This window comes from Phoca vitulina, unplaced genomic scaffold (assembly GCF_004348235.1).
Source record: "Phoca vitulina isolate PV1807 unplaced genomic scaffold, GSC_HSeal_1.0 scaffold67, whole genome shotgun sequence".
In the NCBI taxonomy this organism is placed as follows: domain Eukaryota; kingdom Metazoa; phylum Chordata; class Mammalia; order Carnivora; family Phocidae; genus Phoca; species Phoca vitulina.
The window spans coordinates 1,255,051-1,276,877 of record NW_022589770.1 but is presented as its reverse complement, the minus strand read 5'-3'; the positions used below and the strand labels follow the sequence as shown (position 1 = coordinate 1,276,877).

Below are 21,827 nucleotides of genomic sequence, written 5' to 3'. Positions count from 1 at the left end.
ATTAAGCATAGCACTAAATTATGGATTTGAATAACTACTGTTAAGGATTGTCAACCTAAGCTGCTGACTTTTAAATATCATAAAATTGACATGACAGTCACCTACTGTAGTAGGTAAAGATCCTGCCAGAGCTACTTTAATGAATGGTTTACAACTGATTAAATATTGCCTGTAAACTGTATTTAAAAAGTTATTCCCAAATGCACAAAATCAGCTCCTCCTCAAATCAGAATATAAAATCCCCCTGCAATCTTAAATACACCATCAGATTGCTCTGCAAATTGCTTTATCACAAATGTTGTCAGTATAACCTTCAGCAGAATCTGTGATTAAGTTAGTGAAGTTCCACTGTTGTGTAACAAAACAAAAATATACTAAGCCCTCGAAAAGACTTTTTACCCTTGATGTGCCCAGGATATTTATAAGACACCAAATTGTTTCCTTGACTCTAAAAAAAATATGTCTTTCCCTTGGCAATTATTAAGTACTCTAACTGAAATAAACACATAGATTATTAATGTGAACTGCTCAAACTAGCAATCAGGCTTGAGGGATCATCATTTTGGCTACAAAATTAGAGCAGGGAGAGGGGTCCAACAATGCCCTCAAGGATGTGTATTCAGTTCTAACATCTGAATGCTTACTTGCCATGTCTACTGCTAAATGACTTTTTTTTTTTACTACAGTTTCTAACAAACAACCATACAGAGTGAAATGTCAGAAAAAAATATAGTAGAAAACATTTTTCTTTTACACATAATAAACAGCAATATTACTGGTGTTTTGGGGTTTTTTTGCTTCCATGTCATGGTTGCTACAAAAATGATGGGTGGTCATCCAACCTGAACATAAAGGAATTATGCTAAGTTAATATCTTTTATTTTTTTGATAAAATATCTCACCCTCCACTCAACATCTGTTTTTTGCATACATGAGATTTTTCCCAGATGCTAGTATGAAAAATCTGCATATGTATTTTGGTTTTCTGTTTAAAATTACATTCAGAGACAACATTCCAATGTTAGGATATGAATCAGAACTTCATTACTATACTTAACATAAGATTTTACTGGTGTTGTTTATCCATTATTTAAAAAAATTACTTTACGTTTTAGCAGATCAATTTATTCTCAGCGCTATACCAATTTGCTCACCACCTAAGTGGAAGGATGGCCACTCTTCTCATGAAAACTCCCTGAAATTCTACTGTAAAATTATCTTGGCTGATGTTTATCATGGCATGCAAAATGGGTCATCAAGCCATGGAGACAGACAGCAGGGCTTGGCAATGACTCCCCCTCATGGATCTCCATCAGCTCCTGGTCAAGTGGTCTGAAGATCATCATGTGGATCAAGAAAAATGGCCGTGACCATTCCAATGACCAGTCCTTCTGGGCCCTGCTGCTGACTTAAAGGTACAGCTCTGGTGACACAAACAAACTTTCTTCCTTAAACATCTTTAAAGAGATGGTTCTTGACCATTGTCATGTGCCTACTTAAAAAAAAATACCTGCAATTTGCTAAGCTACACATACACACACTCTCCCGTGAAAATTCAATGGCTCACAAAATCATTATGCCTACTTCCAGATGTAAATAACTGTTGAGTCCACTCTGGGATACTTACATAACGTATATTTATCAGTGTTTTACTCTGAAGCCAGGAGCTTGAGAACTTAGGAGATAACCACCAGGATATCCCCAAATTATGTTTTCCCACTGCCCCAAAGCAATCTGCTATCCACACTAGCCCCAAACACCATCCCATTAAAAAAAGTGGCAGATCTCGAAAACATAATTATTCAGAACATTAAATAAATAACCGCCACCACCAACCTTTGCTTGGGTCTCTGGTGCTGTCACCTTGACGACTTTATTGCGATTTATCATTTGCTTCACCCATCTTTCTACTTGGACGTTGAATTTCATGAAAACCACATAGCCGAAGTAAGCTGTTAAGAGAAGCAAGCTTTCCCACCACATGATAACATTATCCAGGAAAAATATGATCAGCATGATCAAGTCAACGATGTAGAAGGACACATCCCGAAAGAGTGGCCACCATGTCAGGTTTAAGATTTCTCTAGAAAACAGAGCACACATGCCAATAACAAAGAGGATATTGAACACTGCTGAGCCCACGATTGTGCCTATGCCAACATTGCTGTGAGCAATAAATACCCCTATGAGAGATGTGAAAAGTTCTGGGGCTGAGCCCCCCGCAGCCATGAAGGTGGCTCCGGCCACATCATCAGAGATGCCCAATTTCTCAGTGATGACAGTCAAAGAAGGGACAAAGAACTCATCACAGACAATGGCTAAGGCTATGAACATGTAGATCATTCCAATGACGTGCAGAATGATGGCGCCTTTTCTTCGCTCCTCGAGGGAGAAGATGTCTCTTGGGTAGTCTCCTTGGGCATGATCTGTAGTGTTCTCAGACGTGCCTTCCTGAGAAAGAGGTGGCTGTGGAGTATAATCCAGAATCTTGTCATTTAAATCTAAGAGAGTTCTCTGACGGTGACCGTGTGCCGCGCTGGGGCCACTTGCAACAACAACCTCTTCTGTGCTCTGTGTCTCTGTCTCAGAAAAGGCACTGATTGAAAATGGGACAGTGCTAATGGCTACTAGGCCCATGAGAAGGCCCAAGATTCGAACTAACTTCAGTTTTTTCCTGACATTATAATGTCTCCTGAAGCCAGACAGTGACTTCTCCAAACACCATTTCTCAAGGAAAGGGATGGCAGTGCTTTGGTGCAGATCCATCCTGGGTCTTCTTGTGGATGTGGTGGTCTTCTGATTGTAGACTCAACCAGACGGTTCTCTCATACTTTTCTTCACTTTACGGTCAATGGTGCTTGTGGGGCCTTCCACAATCAGGGGTTCTTATGCTTCACAGGAAATATTTTCGACATTTACGCTTAAAGGAAAATTAAAACAAGGAGAGGTAAATGACAAAATCACGTCTTTTCTACAAAAAGAACTTTGTGGGTATGATAAAGTCCCATCCTGTGTTTGACCTTGGGTAAGTTATGTAACTTCTCTGTGCCTCTGTTTCCCCATCTCAGAAATAAGAACAATTACAGCACCTGCCACCAAGGACTGCTTTGAGGATGAGACACTTAGAATAAGATGTGGCACCTAGTAAGCACTTAATAACAATCATGTATTTATAAACTCAAACATTTTGGTAAATCCAATGTTGGTTAGACTATGTAGATGTGTGTGTTAAATATAAAAAAATTTGTAGATGAAAATCTATCAGTTTATCCCACCTTTAATCATGTAACAACCGCCCAGTGATAAAAGATACCACTTCTTTTAGAACTAAGTACTTGACAACCAATAATTACTCATTGTGTTTTCTTTCAGCCTAATTATGTAATTCCAGTTAAAGGCACGCTTTTCTGATCTAATCTATCATTTGAAAGCACTGAGTGTCGGAGGAGATAGCACTCTTTTCCTATACACATAAAGACCTCAGCATCTTATTTTTCATGAAAAGCTTCTCCTATGTCTGATGCAGAAAAATAGCCCTTTAAAATTTTAAGTTCACAAAAGAATGTTCTGGTGACATGGACTGTCTTCCCTAAACATCTAGATATTGTTTTCAGCTAAAGCTTATTTTTAAAAACAACCTTAAGTCATGTGTAAAATAGACAACATAGTAAATCAAACAACTCCTAACAAGTAGGCTATTTCTAGAGACTCAATGTGTATTTCGTAAACAATATGCAAGCTGCAGCAATACCTCTGTCCACAAAATCTGACAAAAATAGCCCCAACACTGACTCTTCTAGTAGGTTAGATATTCAAGCAGTTTTCATTCTCTATCCCACAGAGATGGGTAAAACTAGATATCTAGACACGACAGCGGCTATTCTGAAGGTTCCTATTTAAATTTTTCTTTATAAACACTGTTGTTGCTTTTTATATCAACGATTTCATTTTAGAGGCTCGCTGAGATCATCCCAGGTGTAAAATAAGCTAATTAAACACACGCCATTTAAACACTGGGATTAGCCGCAGCTCAGGTTTGCAGAGCAGAGCAAGAACACAAGTCAAACCAGGCTAAGATGCTGCTACCCATCACAGAGATTCTCGGCTGGCTGCAGATGTCGACGCTTAGCACCAAAGATTAAGCGACTCACAGGGCTCCGGGGATTGTCACAATGCCTGGCCAGGGCTACCGGCAGGGACAGACTCAACTCCCAGGGCGCAGGATCAGCTCCAGCGAGCCGGTTCCACCTGCAAACCCGCCGCTCCACTCCACCGGAGCTGCCTCTGCCAGAGAAGTGCACCCCCAGCCGCGCCCCAACTTTGCCTTGTGTGGTCCCAAACTTTCCCTGGTGGGTTAATAGGAAAATAAAACTAAAGGACAGACGCCCCACGAGCAAGCAGGGACGCAGCTGGGGAAGGCGCTTGGCCCGCATCTCCCCGAATCGTTTGTAGGTGGTTTGGGGAAGGGGAGCTTTCCTCTGGCGTGTCTTACCCCGACGGCAGGCCCTGCCCCGCCGCGCCCCCCACCTCGGAGCCGGAAGCAAGGGTGGTTGGGGTGGAAGACGCCGGGGGCTCGGAAACCGCGACCCTGAGCGGAGAGAGTTCGCTAACTCCTTGCGGGGCCTCGGGCCCCCACGTCCACCGCGGAGCCACCTGTGAGCTTGTGGTGCAGCAGCGGGATGCGAGCCACCGGATCTGGGGACAACGACCACTGCGGCCACCAAGCCTGGAGGCTGGCGGGGACTCGGCCGCCCGCACTTACCGGGATCCGCCAGGAGGACACGCACGCGGCGGGGGCCCGAGCGCGGCCCTCCACTCGGGTCCGCCGCTTTCTCTGGCCCTCCGCCTCCCTGCTCCGAGGCCCGGTCTCCGGCTCCGGCTCGCGCTCGCCGCCGCTCTCGCCGGCCGGGGCTGGGCTCGGGAGGAGACTGAGCCGCTGCGAGCCCCGCGCGCCGCCCCTGGTGCTGCCCGGCCCCCGCCGGCCCCTCCCTCTCGTCTCTGCGCGGGGAGCGTGGCCGCAGCGCGCTCAGCTCCCGCGCCCTCTGCTCCACGCCTCCTGGGCGCAGAGGCTACGCCGGCAGCCGTCTCTTAGGAGATTTCTCCGCAGTGGGGACGGGGGTCAGGATTTGCTGGCGAGCAAGGACAGAGAGGAGAAATCATACAGGTCGGTGACGCGCCTGATTCCCAAAGCCTGAAAGTGCTGCCAACTTTGGGGTTTCTCTATTGCGGGGCACCTCATCTCCCAATTAGCTGCAAAAAGTGACAGCCGTCATCTATTTCTTTAGGAGGCTGTGTAATGTGTAATGGTGGAAAAGACGTTCCGTGAAAAGGCATAAAGGCCTGCAGGGCTGTGTGTTCAGGCCCAGGAGTCCTGCAATCTCGGGTTTGGAAGGTTGGGACACTGAAGGATCTTGAGTCTTGCGGGCTGAACTTTCATTTAATGGGTGATGAAACTGAGACCCAAAACGGTGTCCTTTTGAGTCACAGGGCTCACATGCTGGCTTCTGGACTCCCAGCCCAGTGCTCTTTCCTGACCTGTTTGGAAAGCAAGATTTCCTGGACCCCAAGAAATTGAGTCAGTCTTTTTGGGGATCAGAGGCAAGAATCTGCGCTAAAGAGTGGAAGAAGATGAGACAAACAGGTTACCCTCAGAAGCCGTTTTTAGGCAGCCCTGTGACCAAGACCAAAACTGTCAAGAGGTACCCACCAGGAAAAAAACCTTTGGGGCTTTCAGTTCACCGTTTTCTACTCTCTTCACCCTCCACCCTCCTCCTCTTTTCTGACTTAGGGGGGGTTTCATGCCTTCCTGGGGCTGGGGGGAATGTCCTCATATCCAGAAAGCTCACTACCTTTGATTTTGAGGAAAACTCTTAGGTTCAGATCTCTATACTTTGTCTTGGTAAATCAAGGGAAGCGTTGGAAACTGACAAAGCCCTTTTTCTCCCATCAAAACCAGGCATTTAAGACTACTGTCTTACTAAGGATTTCAGGGTCCTATTTTGGAAGTCACAGGCTGAACTTTTTTAATCTTTACTTTTTATTTTGGAAATTTCAGACATATACAAATGTAAGAGGATAGTGTAAGGAACCTCCATGGGGCAATTATCAACCCATGGCCAATCCTGTTTCATCTCTACCTCTTTTTCCTGTGCCATCATTTTAAAGCAAATCCCAGACATTTTATCTGTAAATATTTACAGAAAGCAAGGAAGCTATCAACCACTACCAGGGTTGTGTCAAAAGGACTGAAGAATCAATCAAAATAGGTTCCCACTAGGCAAGGTTGGGTCATTTTGAGCACCCAAAATTCATAATAATTGCCATTATTTCAAACACATCAAATATGATTATATCTGTTAAGTTCCTAATGATTCTAAAGCAACTCAGTTGATTGGTCACTGTTGAGGAATAAAAGGGAATGAGCTCATTATTTTGAAGCTGTTTTAGAGAAAAGAGAACAACATGCATTTATTTTGCCTTTTCTAAATACAGAATGGACTTCAGGGTAACCAGTTAGGCTATACTTTTACTCTGCCTTTGTCTTTATTTTCCTGGTCTAACAATCCTAATATTCTCTGATGCAGTGGATGTCTCTGGCTACATGGGGTGGGGTGGGGGTGGGGACTGGATCTTCTATACAAGGTTCTGCTTAAGAGAAGAAAATTGTAATATATTTTTATTAATATTCCTACAACTATAAAGCACCAACTCTTTATTTTTTTAGATACCTGCATAAGTATAAACATTAGCTGGCATCATATTTACCCTTTTATTAACTGATTTCTTTGAACATAGAATGTATAGGAGTCATTGGTAATTACCAGTTAAGAATGTTGAGCTCTTCTTGTAATTCTGGAGGGGAGCCTTTCAAAAATCAACAATGAATTTTAAAAAGCGCAGGATCATCCTTAAGCTAATAAGGTCTTTTTAATATAAAACTGCCAAAGGGAGAAAGGAACCAGGTTCCGGTTCAAGATGGAGACCTAAGAGGATCCTGAACTCACCTCCCCCCGCAAACGCACCGAATCTACAGCTGCATGGGGAACAACTTTGTCTGAAAACAAAAAACAAAAAACAAAAAAGTACCCAGAAACATTGGCTGAGAGACTCCTACTTGTCAGGTAAGAGAGGCTGGGACACAGTCTTGCCAGGACCCCCACCCTGGGTGGGAGGACCGACCTTGCGGAGGCAACTCAAAACCCAGGCCTTCTCCCTGAGGAGCTGAGGGCTTTGAACCCCCTAGCAAGGCACCCCTCCTTTAAAGACCTGCACCTGAGAGACAAGTCCCCCCGAAACATTTAGCCTTGAAAACCAATGGGTTTCGCACCCACGAGCCCCGCAAGGCTGTGATGACCTGAGAAGCAGCTCTTAAAGGGCTCGCTCCGACTTCGCCGCCCCAGGGCCCAGGGCAGAAACCCTGGTTCAGGGGCGCCGGGATTTCCTGTGGGGGAGGCCCCTCGCGTGTCCTGGAGCTTCGCCCTGAGGGGCAGGCACCCTGTCTGACACACATGTGGGGGCCTACGGGGATGCTGTCCTGGGTGGGAGCCTGGCAGGCGCCCTCTTTCGCTCTGCTCCTGTCTTGCGTCGGCAGGGTCCCGCGCCATCTTCTTTGTGTTCTTCCGGTGTTTGTTTTTAATCCTAGACTTCTCCTTCTTTGGTTTTTCTTTCCTGGGTGGGTGCCGTCTCTACACGCTCCCTCTGCCACAGGCCTGGAACAATCAAAGAGCTAGTTCTTGGCAGGCTGTGCACCTCCCCCCCTCCGGGGTGCGCCCCCCCCCCCCCGCCCCCAACCCCAGGGCTCTGCCCAGACAGCAGCCTGAAGCACACCCTCAGTCTTTCTGTGCAAGAGGCTCATTTGCTTGTTCTGGAGCTTTGGCCTGAGGGGCAGGCTTGACGTTTGGCATACATCTAAGGGTCTAGACCAGTGCATACCCTCTCTGTGCTCTCTCTCTGCCTCGCTACAGCTCCCAGGTATCTCCTATAGAGGCTCATACACTTGTCTGGACCCCCGATTTTTGTGACGTTTGCCAAGGACACGTCTAGGTCACTTAGCACTGGTGGCCTGTGGCGCTTACACTTGTGGCCCCGTAGGACTGTATATATTTGCATACTTTAAAAGCTGGTACCTGAGGGTCTGGCTTCTAATCAGCCTGCATCTCTGGGCTGAGATCCTCTGCTCTGGGACACTGATAGGTCTTGGCACTCCCTGAACTACAGCTACAAATAAAATAGGCTGCTTGGACAATCACAAAGGTTTGAGAGATAAGGAAGAGCTAGGACAAGGTTGAACAATAAGGTTCATCTCTTATATGAGGCCACTCCTTCCAGACTGGAAGAGTTGGCTATTTCATCTAATGCGTAGAAACCAACACAGAGAGTCAGGGAAAATGAAGAAGCAGAGGAATAGGTTCCAAATGAAAGAACAGGATAAAACCTCAGAGAAAAACCTTAATGAAAACTGCCAAAGGGCTATTAATTAATAATTTACTAAGCACCCGTATCGTTTAGATAGAAACATAGAAACATAGGATGGCATGGTGTATGATAGGATTGGTGAGTTCCCCTTGCTTCCACCCAAAATGACACCTCCAATTGGCACTGTGCCTACAATTTCACCATTAGAAATTTATTGTTTTGGGCTTTTTATTTCATATCTTTTCCATAATAAATTGAGAATTTTTAAAAAGTAAATGGCTCTAAAGTTATAATAAGCAATTCTATATTGTTTTTCACTTGATATTCAGTCTAAAGGAAAAATGTTCTAGTAAATTTCATGAGAGGAAAGTGGAAGAGAGATAGCTGAGCCAGGAAGTTGTGGGCAACCAAGAGACAACATGAAATACTCACTTTTTACTTTGTCAGTTTAACCACCTCTTTTTTCATTCTCCTCCCAACACACAACCTTCTTCCTTTCTTTCATTAAAATCCCACCCTTTCTGTTACTAATATCTGCAGGTAATCAGGGCACAAAGGAAGGATTCCCTATGCACAAAAGCAGTAATTCTCATCCTTGACTCTCATTCAATATTAGCATCAATGGAGGGATATTTTTATTTTTATTTTTATTTTTTTGGAGGGATATTTTTAAAAGACTCCTGACAATGCCCCTCTTCTTTCCTTCTTCCTTTGAGCTTCTTTTTTTTTTTTTTTTTAAAGATTTTTATTTATTTATTTGACAGTGAAAAAGGGAACACAAGCAGGGGGAGTGGGAGAGGGAGAAGCAGGTTTCCGGGGAGCAGGGAGCCAAATGCTGGGCTCGATCCCAGCACACTGGGATCATGACCTGAGCCGAAGGCAGACGCTTAATGACTGAGCCAGCCAGGCGCCCCTTCCTTTGAGCTTCTTGAGGACAAGAATCAGTATCCTGCATTTCCCAGCATCTAACACAGTGCTTGGCATTTGTTCAACACATATCTGTGGCATGATTTAATGAGTTGATGGCAAATGCAGTTACTCAAAGGAGAATGAGTCCATCAGGAGGTGCAGGTTCTGCCACAGTAACAAAGAGCTCAAAACTCACAGTGGCTAGAAACAAAGGTTTTTGTTTATTTATGCTACCTGTTCTTTGTGAATTTTGCCATGTCATGCTCACTCCTGACTCCAGGCTGGTCACTATCTGGAACATTGCCAGTTGCCACCAGAGGAAAAAGATGCATTGTACTCGATTTTAAAGCTTTAGCTGGGAAGTGACGCATTACTGCTGTTCAGAGATCATTGGCCAAAGCAAAGCATCTGGCCATATTTTCAAGAGAGCAAGAAGGTACAGTTGCACTATGTGCTTGGGAAAGATTTGGTGGCCGGCACTAATGGCTACCACAGTGGAGAACAGGAACAAACAAAGGGAACTAACATATGTTGCATAGCTGCCCTGAACAAGTTTTCATTTATCTCTTCTAGCTCATGACTTTTATCACTATTATTCCCATTTTACAGATGAAGAAACTGAGGCTCAGTGAAGTTAAGTAGCTTGCCCAATATTAAGTGGCTCTCATTTGCCCAATATTGGTTCCAACGTCCAAGTTCTTTCTACTAATCCTCCTTTTACATGACTGAGATTTTTAGTCCCTGCCTAACTAAGAGTTGCATTTTTTCCTGTTGTGATCATATCATTAGGTGATGCCTGTGGGTTTCTTTCTACCACCAGCTGGTCTACAATCTAGGATAACTTTCACTTCTTAAGAAGATCTGTTTTGCTTATTTAAAAATCACAGGCGTAAATACGAAAATAAAATCCTGATGTTCTCTGAAAAATGTTCTCTTTTGGCTCCCAACCCTGGGCCGACTTTGGGCCAACTTTGTTTTCCTTTGCGTTTGGCTCTTTTTTTGGCCAGTGGCTCTCCCCTTCCAGTTCAATAAGAACCATAAAAGCAGAAAAAAATATCTGTGGGGTTGAGGGATGTAAGTACAGACTTCTTTGCTTTTGACAGTGGTTTTCGCAATAGCACTTAAAGCAACACACCCAAATTATTGCTCTTTTTTCTTTTTCATCTATTTAGGAAATGAGAAATGATGAATGCCTGTGATTCTTACATTAGGGACAGGAATTTTTCCGGCCTTAAATGCTCAGGAAGCACAAAAATTGAGTTTCTCTTTGCAACACCAGCTCAGCTCAGGCCTCCTGGGCACCAAGGTAGGCACAGTGCTGCACAAGGCTTAGAGGAGGGCAGGAGCATGGTCTATTGATTCCACCAATGGACCTAGAGTCTAAAACCCTGGCTGTCTTCCTGATTCTAGCAGGGACTTCCTGAGTGACCTCCAGGGTGCCCCTGTCACTTAGGGGCTTCTTTTCCTTGCGACTTCACTGTCACAAGGAAAGAAGGATAAATAATACTGGTAAAAGGAGACCTGCTGGGCAAAAGGCAGAGTCAGGACAGTCCACTGGGCGGGCAAACAAGGAGCACTTCTTTCTAACAGCTCAAAAAAAGTGTACACCTGCTACCTTCCTTCTTAAACTACATTCTCTCTTTACCTATCTCTGGCTCAGAATTTCTGGCCTTGAGCATCAACTTCTCTTCCATACGCTTTGACTTCTTTTCTAGTTTAATGTAGGGCAAGCCAGCAGGAATGTGCTACTGGATCTTTGGTTTGAACACTGAAATAAGATCCTTGTTTGATTCAACTCATGAAAGTAAAATGAATGCATCACTAATCATTTTCCCAGTTCAGGGGTCTCAGGGTGTTCAGTTCAGCAACACCCCTCCCCCTCCAAATAATGGATATGTGTGTGGTGGTATGTTTGGGGATCCTGATACCTTGGGAGCAGGCCTCCCCTGGCCCAACACTGGGACTCAGTTAATAAGTCTGTCTGGTGCTCCTACTCATCAGCTCCCCAAATTAGCTTTTATCGGAATAAGAGTGATACCTTATTGTGTTAGGTGATAGAGTGATACCACCTGCCACTCCATTTTGCTTATGTCTCAATTTGTTCAGAATCGAGATGGACAACAGGTAATATCAAATACTGCAAATAGTACTACGAGGCTTATTTAAAAAAACTGCAGCTTTTTCTCCCCACAACTCCTGCTTCCTTGTCCCCGGATGTATCAGTTTTGAAGGTTTTAGCTGTTTGTTTGTTCTTCCCTAGTCCTTATCATTATGTTTCAGAGTAGTAGGCTTATTTTTTTATCTCTTCATTTTTCCTATGGGGATGTTAGCTATTAAATTCCTATTATGAAAGAAAAAGATTTCTTCCTCTTACAGTGTCCCCACACTCACTCCCTGAAGCCCTCATCTCAACATAATCCTTTCCCCATCCTTTCCACAGAGTTATGTCACCATTTTGAATAAATTAATATTCACATCTTTAATCAACAATACATCCTTTGAATTATGCAAATATAATCATCAGTTGAGCTGTCTAGTATACGAATTCACCCCAAACTCTCTGATGGCACTGTACATTCTTCCCTCAGTATTTTCAAATGTCTCAGTTGATCTGCCTGTTGTGTGGTTCCCCCTCAGGAGACATCACGCCTGCTACCTTCTTTGGCTGATCCTCTCATTAAGGCGTTTTTTTTCTTCTCCATTTTATTTCTCTCAGAAGATTTTCAGCTTTATCATTTAACCCTTCTAGTATTAAAAAAGGCCACTTGTTATATTTTTAATTTTTAAAAGCTCTATCTTGTTCTTTGACTGTTTCTTTTCTATATACTAATTCTCTGCTTTTAGTCCTTAGGTCTAGCAGCTTCTCTTCCCTTGCTTAGATAATAAAGCCTCATAAGGCCATGGACTTTTCCTGCCTTGTTCATTACTTTATGTTCAACACCTAGAACAATGAGTGAGAAGGGCCATCTCCTAACTACACAGGATGGGGAAGGATCTTTGGAGATGTGATTGCTTCTTTAAGACTTTCAACGAAGATTTCTGTCTTCGGGGCCTATCCTGTATCCTTGCTCAATTAGTTTTCTATTGCTGCTATTAAAAAAAATAAACAACACAACCTCAGTGTCTTAAAATTTAAACTGAAAGCAGTTCTGTAGGTCAGAAGTCCAGTATAGTCTCACTGGACTAAAAATTAGGGTGTCAACAAGGCTGTTTTTCTGGAGGCTCAAAGGGAAATCTGTTTCCTGCTCATTCAGGTATTGGGAGGATTCTGTTCCATGCACTTGTAGGACTAAAGTCTTGATTTCCTTGCTGGATGTCAGCTGGAGACAGCGTTCAGTCTTTTTTTGTGGTTCATAATGAAGGCTAATAGATCACAGACGTTTTGTGTTTAGCCATTTGGTGTTTGTTTCTATTCAATCCACTTTGGTCAGCACTGCAAATCTGCTTGATACTCCCTCCCTCTCTCCTTCATCACACTCCAGTTTATTTATGTGGTATATTAGTTTCCTCTGGCTGCCAGAGCAAATTACCACAAACTTTGTAGCTTAAAACAACAGAAATGTATTCTCTTACAGTTCTGGACGCCAGAAGTCTGAAATCAGGGAGATGGCAGGACTATGCTCCCTCTGAAGGCTCCAGGGCAGGATCCTTCCTTATTTACCTCTTCTACCTTTTCTGGTGGGTCCCAGCAACCCTTGGCATTCTCTGATTAGTAGCTGCATCCCTCCATTCTCTGCCTCTTTCTTCAAATGGCCTTTTCCCTTGTGTCTCTCTCTATATCCTCTCCCCTCCTTATAAAAACATCAGTCATTGGTTTTAGGACCCACTTTAAATCTGTGATGATTTCCTCTTGAGTTCTTTAGCTACTATCATTTACAAAGACCCTATTTCCAAAAACAATCACGTTCTGAAGTTTCAGGTAGACATGAATTTGCTGGTGGGGTGGGGGTATTCAACCCAAAACATGTGTAGTTAGAGTCCAAGTCCAAGAAAACAATAAGGCTAGCCCACATTCTGACCACTCCAGCTTTGCCAATCTATGACTTGAACCTGTGACACTAAGGTATATTCTCCCGTCGCTTAGCCTACTTTAATTATTGTTTCAAGCAAGGGATTAGATTTCTCATGCCCATCACTGATCTTGAGGGAATATCATTGAGCTCTATTCCTGGAACATTATCTGTTATTTTTTTTTGGAATTCTTACTTAATTTTCCCAAATATCACTATATTTTACAGAATTCTTTATTATTGGTAATTTGGAATAGAGCCATATCCTGGGCTCATTGTAGATGGGACTCCCTTTACTATATAGTTTAGTTTTGTTGATTTGGAGGCATTCAGTGAGGCAAATGAAGACATACATTAATATACTACCTTTACTGAAAGACTACTTTTTTTATTATATAATATCTTATAGGTGGATCACAATTTATTTAACAATTCTCCAATTACCCTATTGTTGTTTTCCAATTATAAATAGCACTGCAATGGACATTGTTATATATTTACCTCAGTGTGGAAAGACCCTATTGTTTATATTGATGTATGTTTCTTGCTATTGGGAAGTCAGATGTGTCTTTCTCTCATGAACGGATTGACAAGGATGAATCTTCTCTGCTAATGCTCTTCCCTGGATATCTCTACTTCCCCCCAATAACCAGTGGTAATTTGCCTTGTAATTTATTCTACTGAGAGGACCAATGAACTTCCAGTCTTGACTTGGCCAAGTCCTTAGCAAAAGTATTAGGGAAGGGTCACTATTTTCCCTCAAATACTTCCTGTCCTGACAGTTTTCCATACTAGGCATACATCAGACTATAACAGAGAACATCCTTTATATTTTTTATTTTTTTAAAGATTATTTTTATTTATTTGACAGAGAGACAGCGAGAGAGGGAACACAAGCAGGGGGAGTGGGAGAGGGAGAAGCAGGCCTCCCGCCGAGCAGGGAGCCCGATGCAGGGCTCGATCCCAGGACCCTGGGATCATGACCTGAGCCGAAGGCAGTTGCTTTACCGACTGAGCCACCCTGGCACCCCGAACATCGTTTAATAAGAGTAATTTTCTTGATCCTTACACGGAGCTGTCCATGCAGACTTAGGACTGATAGTTAATGGCCAGACTGGTTATTAAAATACTGAAATATTTCTGTACCTCTTGGTAAATGTTATTATAGCAACAGTGAAGTTCATTCATAATATAAACTCATTAGTTCTAGTGAAATATTGTAGGATATATCAGCAACCCTTGATAAATGGCCACCTGTCATAAAAACATCTGAGAAATAGTGATAGCTCTATAGTTAGTTGGCCAAAGTCCAGTAAACAGTGCAGATAGATTGTGTGTTCTTTATAAAACTGCCTGTGATTTAGGAGAATGACCAGTTTGTCTTCATCCTGGAATTATAGTTGCTATTGAATCTAAATAGTGTTTTTTATTTGTCTCTTATAGTTACTATGTTGTAATTCTTGTGTAAGTATATATTTTTATGTTTTGGAATGTAAGTATTTATAATGAAATGTTGAATAGAAATACCTAGAATGAAAGGACAGCAAAGTTTGGATATGTTTCTCAATATTTCTGTTAAATATAATTAACAGGAATAATTTGAATCTGTGGGAGTATAAAGAAGAAATGACATCAAAATTATATTATTAAAAGGTAAAAATGTTAAACATTTTATTAGATTAGGAATCAGGTGATGGGTATTAATGAGGGCACGTATTGCATGGAGCACTGGGTATATGCATTCTGAATCATGGAACACTACATCAAAAACTAATGACGTACTGTATGGTGACTAACATAACATAATAAAAAAAATTAAAAAAAGACAAACAACAAAGAAATAAAAGGAATCATGTTTTGTTAAATCTTATGATTTAAGCATAAGAAATTTATGATCATCATTAAGGAAAAAATTTTAAAATATCAAGGGTGAGTGAAATAATAAAAATTCAAAAGTTCAATAAAAATTCAATAAAAATTTCAAAAATTTAAGTCAAATTCTTGAGAAAGTAAATGAAATTACTTGAAAACCCTTAAAAAGAATGGACATTTTTAGGCATGAATATTTAATAGAACTGTGAAAAAAGAATAATATCAATATAGATACATAATTATAATCTATGTTTTTAGTTCTGGCTTGTTGAAAGCATAGGTTTACTGGAGCGCCTGGGTGGCTTTGTTGGTTAAGCATCTGACTCTTGATTTTGACTCAGGTCATGATCTCAGAGTCATGAGATTGAGCCCTGCATCATTGGGCTCTGTGCTCAGTGGGGAGTCTGCCTCTCTCCTCTCTTTCCCTCTGCCCCTCCTTCCTTTCCTCTCCTCGTTCATGTGCATGTGCATGCTCTCTCTCTCTCTCTCTCTCAAATAAATAAATAAATAAATAAATCCTTAAAAAATATATGTTTACTGACAATAGAACACTACTTTTTTTTAAACTTTTTTTTTAATTTAAATTTTAGGTACCAGTTTCAGTGATCTGTCACTTACATACAACTCCCAGTGCTCACCATAACAAATGCCCTCCTTTATACCCATCATCCATCTAGCCCATCCCCCACCCACCTCCCTCCATTAACTCTCAGTTTATTCTCTATCATTAAGAGTCTCTTATGGCTTATTTCCCTTTCTTCTTTTCCCCCTTCCCAATGTTCATCTGTTTCCTTCCTTAAATTCCATATATGAGTGAGATCGCATGATATTTGTCTTTCTCTGACTGACTTATTTCACTTAGCATAATACACTCCAGCTTCATCCATGTCATTGCAAATGGCAAGATTTCATTCTTTTTGATGGCTGAGCAATATTCCATTGTATATATGTACCACCTCTTCTTTATCCATTCATCAGTCAATGGACATTTGGGCTCTCTCCATTGTTTGGCTATTTTTGATAATGCTACTATAAACATTGGGCTGCATGTATCCCTTCAAATCTGTATCTTTGTAACCTTTGGAAAAGAACACTACATTTTGGAAAACATAAATCAAGAGTAAAATTTCAATCAGTATTGATGTTTCAATTGCTTTATGTAAACACAGAATAATTTCCTTTAGATGAAAAATTCAGCCCCTTGGAGAAATTTAGAAATTGTTTTTTTCTCTTCAATATTGATCTAATAAGCTAATATAAATATGTTATAAAGAGCTGACATAAATAAGATCTGAAATGCTATAAAAAGTTTTTGTTGGTGGTGCCAGAAAGAAATGATTTCAGTGAAATATGTTGACATAAAAACTCTACTGAACTTTATACAGATGTGCTAGTGTAATGTTAAAGAGAAAATTTGGAGTTTTAACCATGATTTAAAATTTTTCTGGATATTTTAATTTGATATTAACCACCATATTCAATAATATCTGAATGACAACTAAAGATATAAAATATATATATTCTTTTTTTTATTATGTTATGTTAATCACCATACATTACATCATGAGTTTTTGATGTAGTGTTCCATGATTCATTGTTTGTGCATAACACCCAGTGCTCCATGCAGTACGTGCCCTCCTCAATACCCATCACCAGGCTAACCCATCCTCCCAACCCCCTCCCCTCTAGAACCCTCAGTTTGTTTCTCAGAGTCCATAGTCTCTCATGGTTCGTCTCCCCCTCTGATTCCCCCCCTTCATTTTTCCCTTCCTGCTATCTTCTTTTTTTTTTTTAACATATAATGTATTATTTGTTTCAGAGGTACAGGTCTGTGATTCAACAGTCTTACACAATTCACAGTGCTCACCATAGCACATACCCTCCCCAATGTCTATCACCCAGCCACCCCATCCCTCCCACCCCCCACCACTCCAGCAACCCTCAGTTTGTTTCCTGAGATTAAGAATTCCTCATATCAGTGAGATCATATGATACATGTCTTTCTCTGATTGACTTATTTCGCTCAGCATAATACCCTCCAGTTCCATCCATGTCGTTGCAAATGGCAAGATTTCATTCCTTTTGATGGCTGCATAATATTCCATTGTATATATATACCACATCTTCTTTATCCATTCATCTGTTGATGGGCATCTTGGCTCTTTCCATAGTTTGGCTATTGTGGACATTGCTGCTATAAACATCGGGGTGCACGTACCCCTTCAGATCCCTACATTTGTATCTTTGTGGTAAATACCCAGTAGTGCAATTGCTGGATCATATGGTAGCTCTATTTTCAACTTTTTGAGGAACCTCCATACTGTTTTCCAGAGTGGCTGCACCAGCTTGCATTCCCACCAACAGTGTGGGAGGGTTCCCCTTTCTCCGCATCCCCGCCAACATCTGTCATTTCCTGACTTGTTAATTTTAGCCATTCTGACTAGTGTGAGGTGGTATCTCATTGAGGTTTTGATTTGGACTTCCCTGATGCCGAGCGATGTTGAGCACTTTTCCATGTGTCTGCTGGCCATTTGGATGTCTTCTTTGCAGAAATGTCTGGTCATGTCTTCTGCCCATTTCTTGATTGGATCATTTGTTCTTTGGGTGTTGAATTTGATAAGTTCTTTATAGATTTTGGATACTAGCCCTTTATCTGATATGTCATTTGCAAATATCTTCTCCCATTCTGTTGGTTGTCTTTTGGTTTTGTTGACTGTTTCTTTTGCTGTGCAAAAGCTTTTTATCTTGATGAGGTCCCAATAGTTCATTTTTGCCCTTGCTTCCCTTGCCTTTGGCGATGTTTCTAGGAAGAAGTTGCTGCGGCTGAGGTCGAAGAGGTTGCTGCCTGTGTTCTCCTTTAGGATTTTGATGGACTCCTGTCTCACATTGAGGTCTTTCAACCATTTGGAGTCTATTTTTGTGTGTGGTGTAAGGAAATGGTCCAGTTTCATTCTTCTGCATGTGGCTGTCCAATTTTCCCAACACTATTTGTTGAAGAGACTGTCTTTTTTCCATTGGACATTCTTTCCTGCTTTGTCGAAGATGAGTTGACCATAGAGTTGAGGGTCCATTTCTGGGCTCTCTATTCTGTTCCATTGATGTATGTGTCTGTTTTTGTGAACAGTACCATACTGTCTTGATGATGACAGCTTTGTAATAGAGCTGGAAGTCTGGAATTGTGATGGCACCAGCTTTGCTTTTCTTTTTCAATATTCCTCTGGCTATTCGGGGTCTTTTCTGGTTCCATACAAATTTTAGGATTATTTGTTCCATTTCTTTGAAAAAAGTTGATGGTGTTTTGATAGGGATTGCATTAAATGTGTAGATTGCTCTAGGTAGCATTGACATCTTCACAATATTTGTTCTTCTAATCCATGAGCATGGAACGTTTTTCCATTTCTTTGTGTCTTCCTCAATTGCTTTCATGAGTATTTTATAGTTTTCTGAGTACAGATCCTTTGCCTCTTTGGTAGATTTATTCCTAGGTATCTTATGGTTTTGGGTGCAATTGTAAATGGGATCGACTCCTTAATTTCTCTTTCTTCTGTCTTGTTGTTGGTGTATAGGAATGCCACTGATTTCTGTGCATTGATTTTATATCCTGCCACTTTACTGAATTCCTGTATGAGTTCTGGCAGTTTTGGGGTGGAGTCTTTTGGGTTTTCCACATAAAGTATCATATCATCTGCAAAGAGTGAGAGTTTGACTTCTTCTTTGCTGATTCAGATGCCTTTTATTTCTTTTTGTTGTCTGATTGCTGTGGCTAGGACTTCTAATACTATGTTGAATAGCAGTGGTGAGAGTAGACATACCTGCCGCGTTCCTGACCTTAGGGGTAAAGTTCTCAGTTTTTCCCCATCGAGAATGATATTCACTGTAGGTTTTTCATAGATGGCTTTTATGATATTGAGGTATGTACCCTCTCTCCCTATACTCTGAAGAGTTTTGATCAAGAAAGGTTGCTGTACTTTGTCAAATGCTTTTTCTGCATCTATTGAGAGGATCATATGGTTCTTGTTCTTTCTTTTATTAATGTCTTGTATCACATTGGTTGATCTGTGGATGTTTAACCAACCTTGCAGCCCAGGGATAAATCCCACTTGGTTGTGGTGAATAATCCTTTTAATGTACTGTTGGAGCCTATGCGCTAGTAATTTGGTGAGAATTTTTGCATCCATGTTCATCAGGGATATTGGTCTGTAATTCTCCTTTTTGATGGGGTCTTTGTCTGGTTTTGGGATCAAGGTAATGGTGGCCTCCTAAAATGAGTTTGGAAGTTTTCCTTCCATTTCTATTTTTTGGGACAGTTTCAGAAGAATAGGTATTAATTCTTCTTGAAATGTTTGGTAGAATTCCCCTGGGAAGCCATCTGGCCCTGGGCTTTGGTTTCTTGGGAGATTTTTGATGACTGCTTCAATTTCCTTAGTGGTTATAGGTCTATTCAGGTTTTCTATTTTTTCCTGGTTCAGTTTTGGTAGTTGATACATCTCTAGGAATGCATCCATTTCTTCCAGGTTATCTAATTTGCTGGCATAGAGTTGCTCATAATATGTTCTTATAATTGTTTGTATTTCTTTGGTGTTGGTTGCAATCTCTCCTCTTTCATTCATGATTTTATTTATTTGGGTCCTTTCTCTTTTCTTTTTGATAAGTCTGGCCAGGGGTTTATCAATCTTGTTAATTCTTTCAAAGAACCAGCTCCTAGTTTCATTGATCTGTTCTACTGTTCTTTTGGTTTCTATTTCATTGATTTCTGCTCTGATCTTTATTATTTCTCTTCTCCTACTGGGTTTAGGCTTTATTTGCTGTTTTTTCTCGAGCTCCTTTAGGTGTAGGGTTAGGTTGTGTATTTGAGACCTTTCTTGTTTCTTGAGAAAGGCTTGTATTGCTCTATACTTTCCTCTTAGGACTGCCTTTGCTGCATCCCAAAGATTTTGAACAGTTGTGTTTTCATTTTCATTGATTTCCATGAATTTTTTAAATTCTTCTTTAATTTCCTGGTTGACCCATTCATTCTTTAGTAGGATGCTCTTTAGCCTCCATGTATTTGAGTTCTTTCCAATTTTCCTCTTGTGATTGAGTTCTAGTTTCAAAGCATTGTGGTCTGAAAATAGGCAGGGACTTATCCCAATCTTTTGGTTCCGGTTGAGAACTGATTTGTGACCTAGGATGTAATCTATTCTGGAGAATGTTCCATGGGCACTAGAGAAGAATGTGTATTCCATTGCTTTGGGATGGAATGTTCTGAATATGTCTGTGAAGTCCATTTGGTCCAGTGTGTCATTTAAAGTCTTTATTTCCTTGTTGATCTTTTGCTTAGATGATCTGTCCATTTCAGTGAGGGTGGTGTTAAAGTCCCCCACTATTATTGTATTGTTGTCGATGTGTTTCTTTGATTTTGTTATTAATTGGCTTATATAATTGGCTGCTCCCATGTTAGGGGCATAGATATTTACAATTGTTAGATCTTCTTGTTGGATAGACCCTTTAAGTATGATATAGTGTCCTTCCTCATCTCTTATTACAGTCTTTGGTTTAAAATCTAATTTGATATAAGGATTGCCACCCTAGCTTTCTTTTGGTGTCCATTAGCATGGTAAATGGTTTTCCACCCCCTCACTTTAAATCTGGGGGTGTCTTTGGGTCTAAAATGGGTCTCTTGCAGACAGCATATCAGTGGGTCTTTTTTTTTTTTTTATCCCATCTGATACCCTGTGTCTTTTGATTGGGGCATTTAGCCCATTTACATTCAGGGTAACTATTGAAAGATATGAATTTAGTGCCATTGTATTGCCTGTAAGGTGACTGTTGCTGTATATTGTCTGTGTTCCTTTCTGGTCTATGTTACTTTTAGACTCTCTCTTTGCTTAGAGGACCCCTTTCAATATTTCTTGTAGGGCTGGTTTCGTGTTTGCAAATTCCTTTAGTTTTTGTTTGTCCTGGAAGCTTTTTATCTCTCCTTCTATTTTCAATGAGAGCCTAGCTGGATACAGTATTCTTGGCTGCATATTTTTCTCATTTAGTGGTCTGAATATATCATGCCAGTCCTTTCTGGCCTGCCAGGTCTCTGTGGATAAGTCTGTTGCCAGTCTAATGTTTCTACCATTGTAGGTTACAGATCTCTTGTCCCAAGCTGCTTTCAGGATTTTCTCTTTGTCTCTGAGACTCATAAGTTTTACTATTAGATGTCGGGGTGTTGACCTGTTTTTATTGATTTTGAGGGGGGTTCTCTGTGCCTCCTGGATTTTGATGCCTGTTTCCTTCCCCAAATTAGGGAAGTTCTCTGCTATAATTTGTTATTATTATCTCTGCTATAATTTGTTCTCTGCTATAATTTGTTTGAAGTTCTCTCCAATATACCTTCTGCCCCTCTCTCTCTTTCTTCTTCTTCTGGGATTCCAATTATTCTAATATTGTTTCATCTTATGGTATCACTTATCTCTCGAATTCTGCCCTCATGATCCAGTAGTTGTTTATCTCTCTTTTTCTCAGCTTCTTTATTTTCCATCATTTGGTCTTCTATATCACTAATTCTTTCTTCTGCCTCATTTATCCTAGCAGTTAGAGACTCCATTTTTGATTGCACCTCACTAATAGCCTTTTTAAAGATTTCGACTTGGT

At 41.2% G+C, this 21,827-nt stretch overlaps 1 protein-coding gene and 1 long non-coding RNA gene across 4 annotated transcripts in view; one reads left to right on the top strand and one right to left on the bottom strand.

The window, feature by feature from the left end:
* SLC24A2 (solute carrier family 24 member 2) overlaps positions 1-4,935 on the bottom strand; it is a 247,885-nt gene extending 242,950 nt beyond the window's left edge. For both annotated transcript variants that reach the window (XM_032392464.1, XM_032392465.1), the window contains exons 1-2: positions 4,763-4,935; positions 1,837-2,920 (exon numbers count right to left, since the gene is read on the bottom strand). In XM_032392464.1, coding sequence (XP_032248355.1) covers positions 1,837-2,766 — 930 coding nt within the window. In that variant the 5' untranslated portion in view covers positions 2,767-2,920; positions 4,763-4,935. The remainder of the gene's footprint in view (positions 1-1,836; positions 2,921-4,762) is intronic.
* A 136-nt stretch (positions 4,936-5,071) lies between these two features.
* LOC116624480 overlaps positions 5,072-21,827 on the top strand; it is a 57,063-nt gene continuing 40,307 nt past the window's right edge. The window contains exons 1-2 of one of the 2 annotated variants that reach the window (XR_004297897.1): positions 5,340-5,699; positions 6,948-7,121. This is a non-coding gene — a long non-coding RNA (uncharacterized LOC116624480). Of the gene's footprint in view, positions 5,700-6,947; positions 7,122-21,827 lie in introns of both variants that reach the window. The other variant, XR_004297898.1, reaches the window with a different exon arrangement.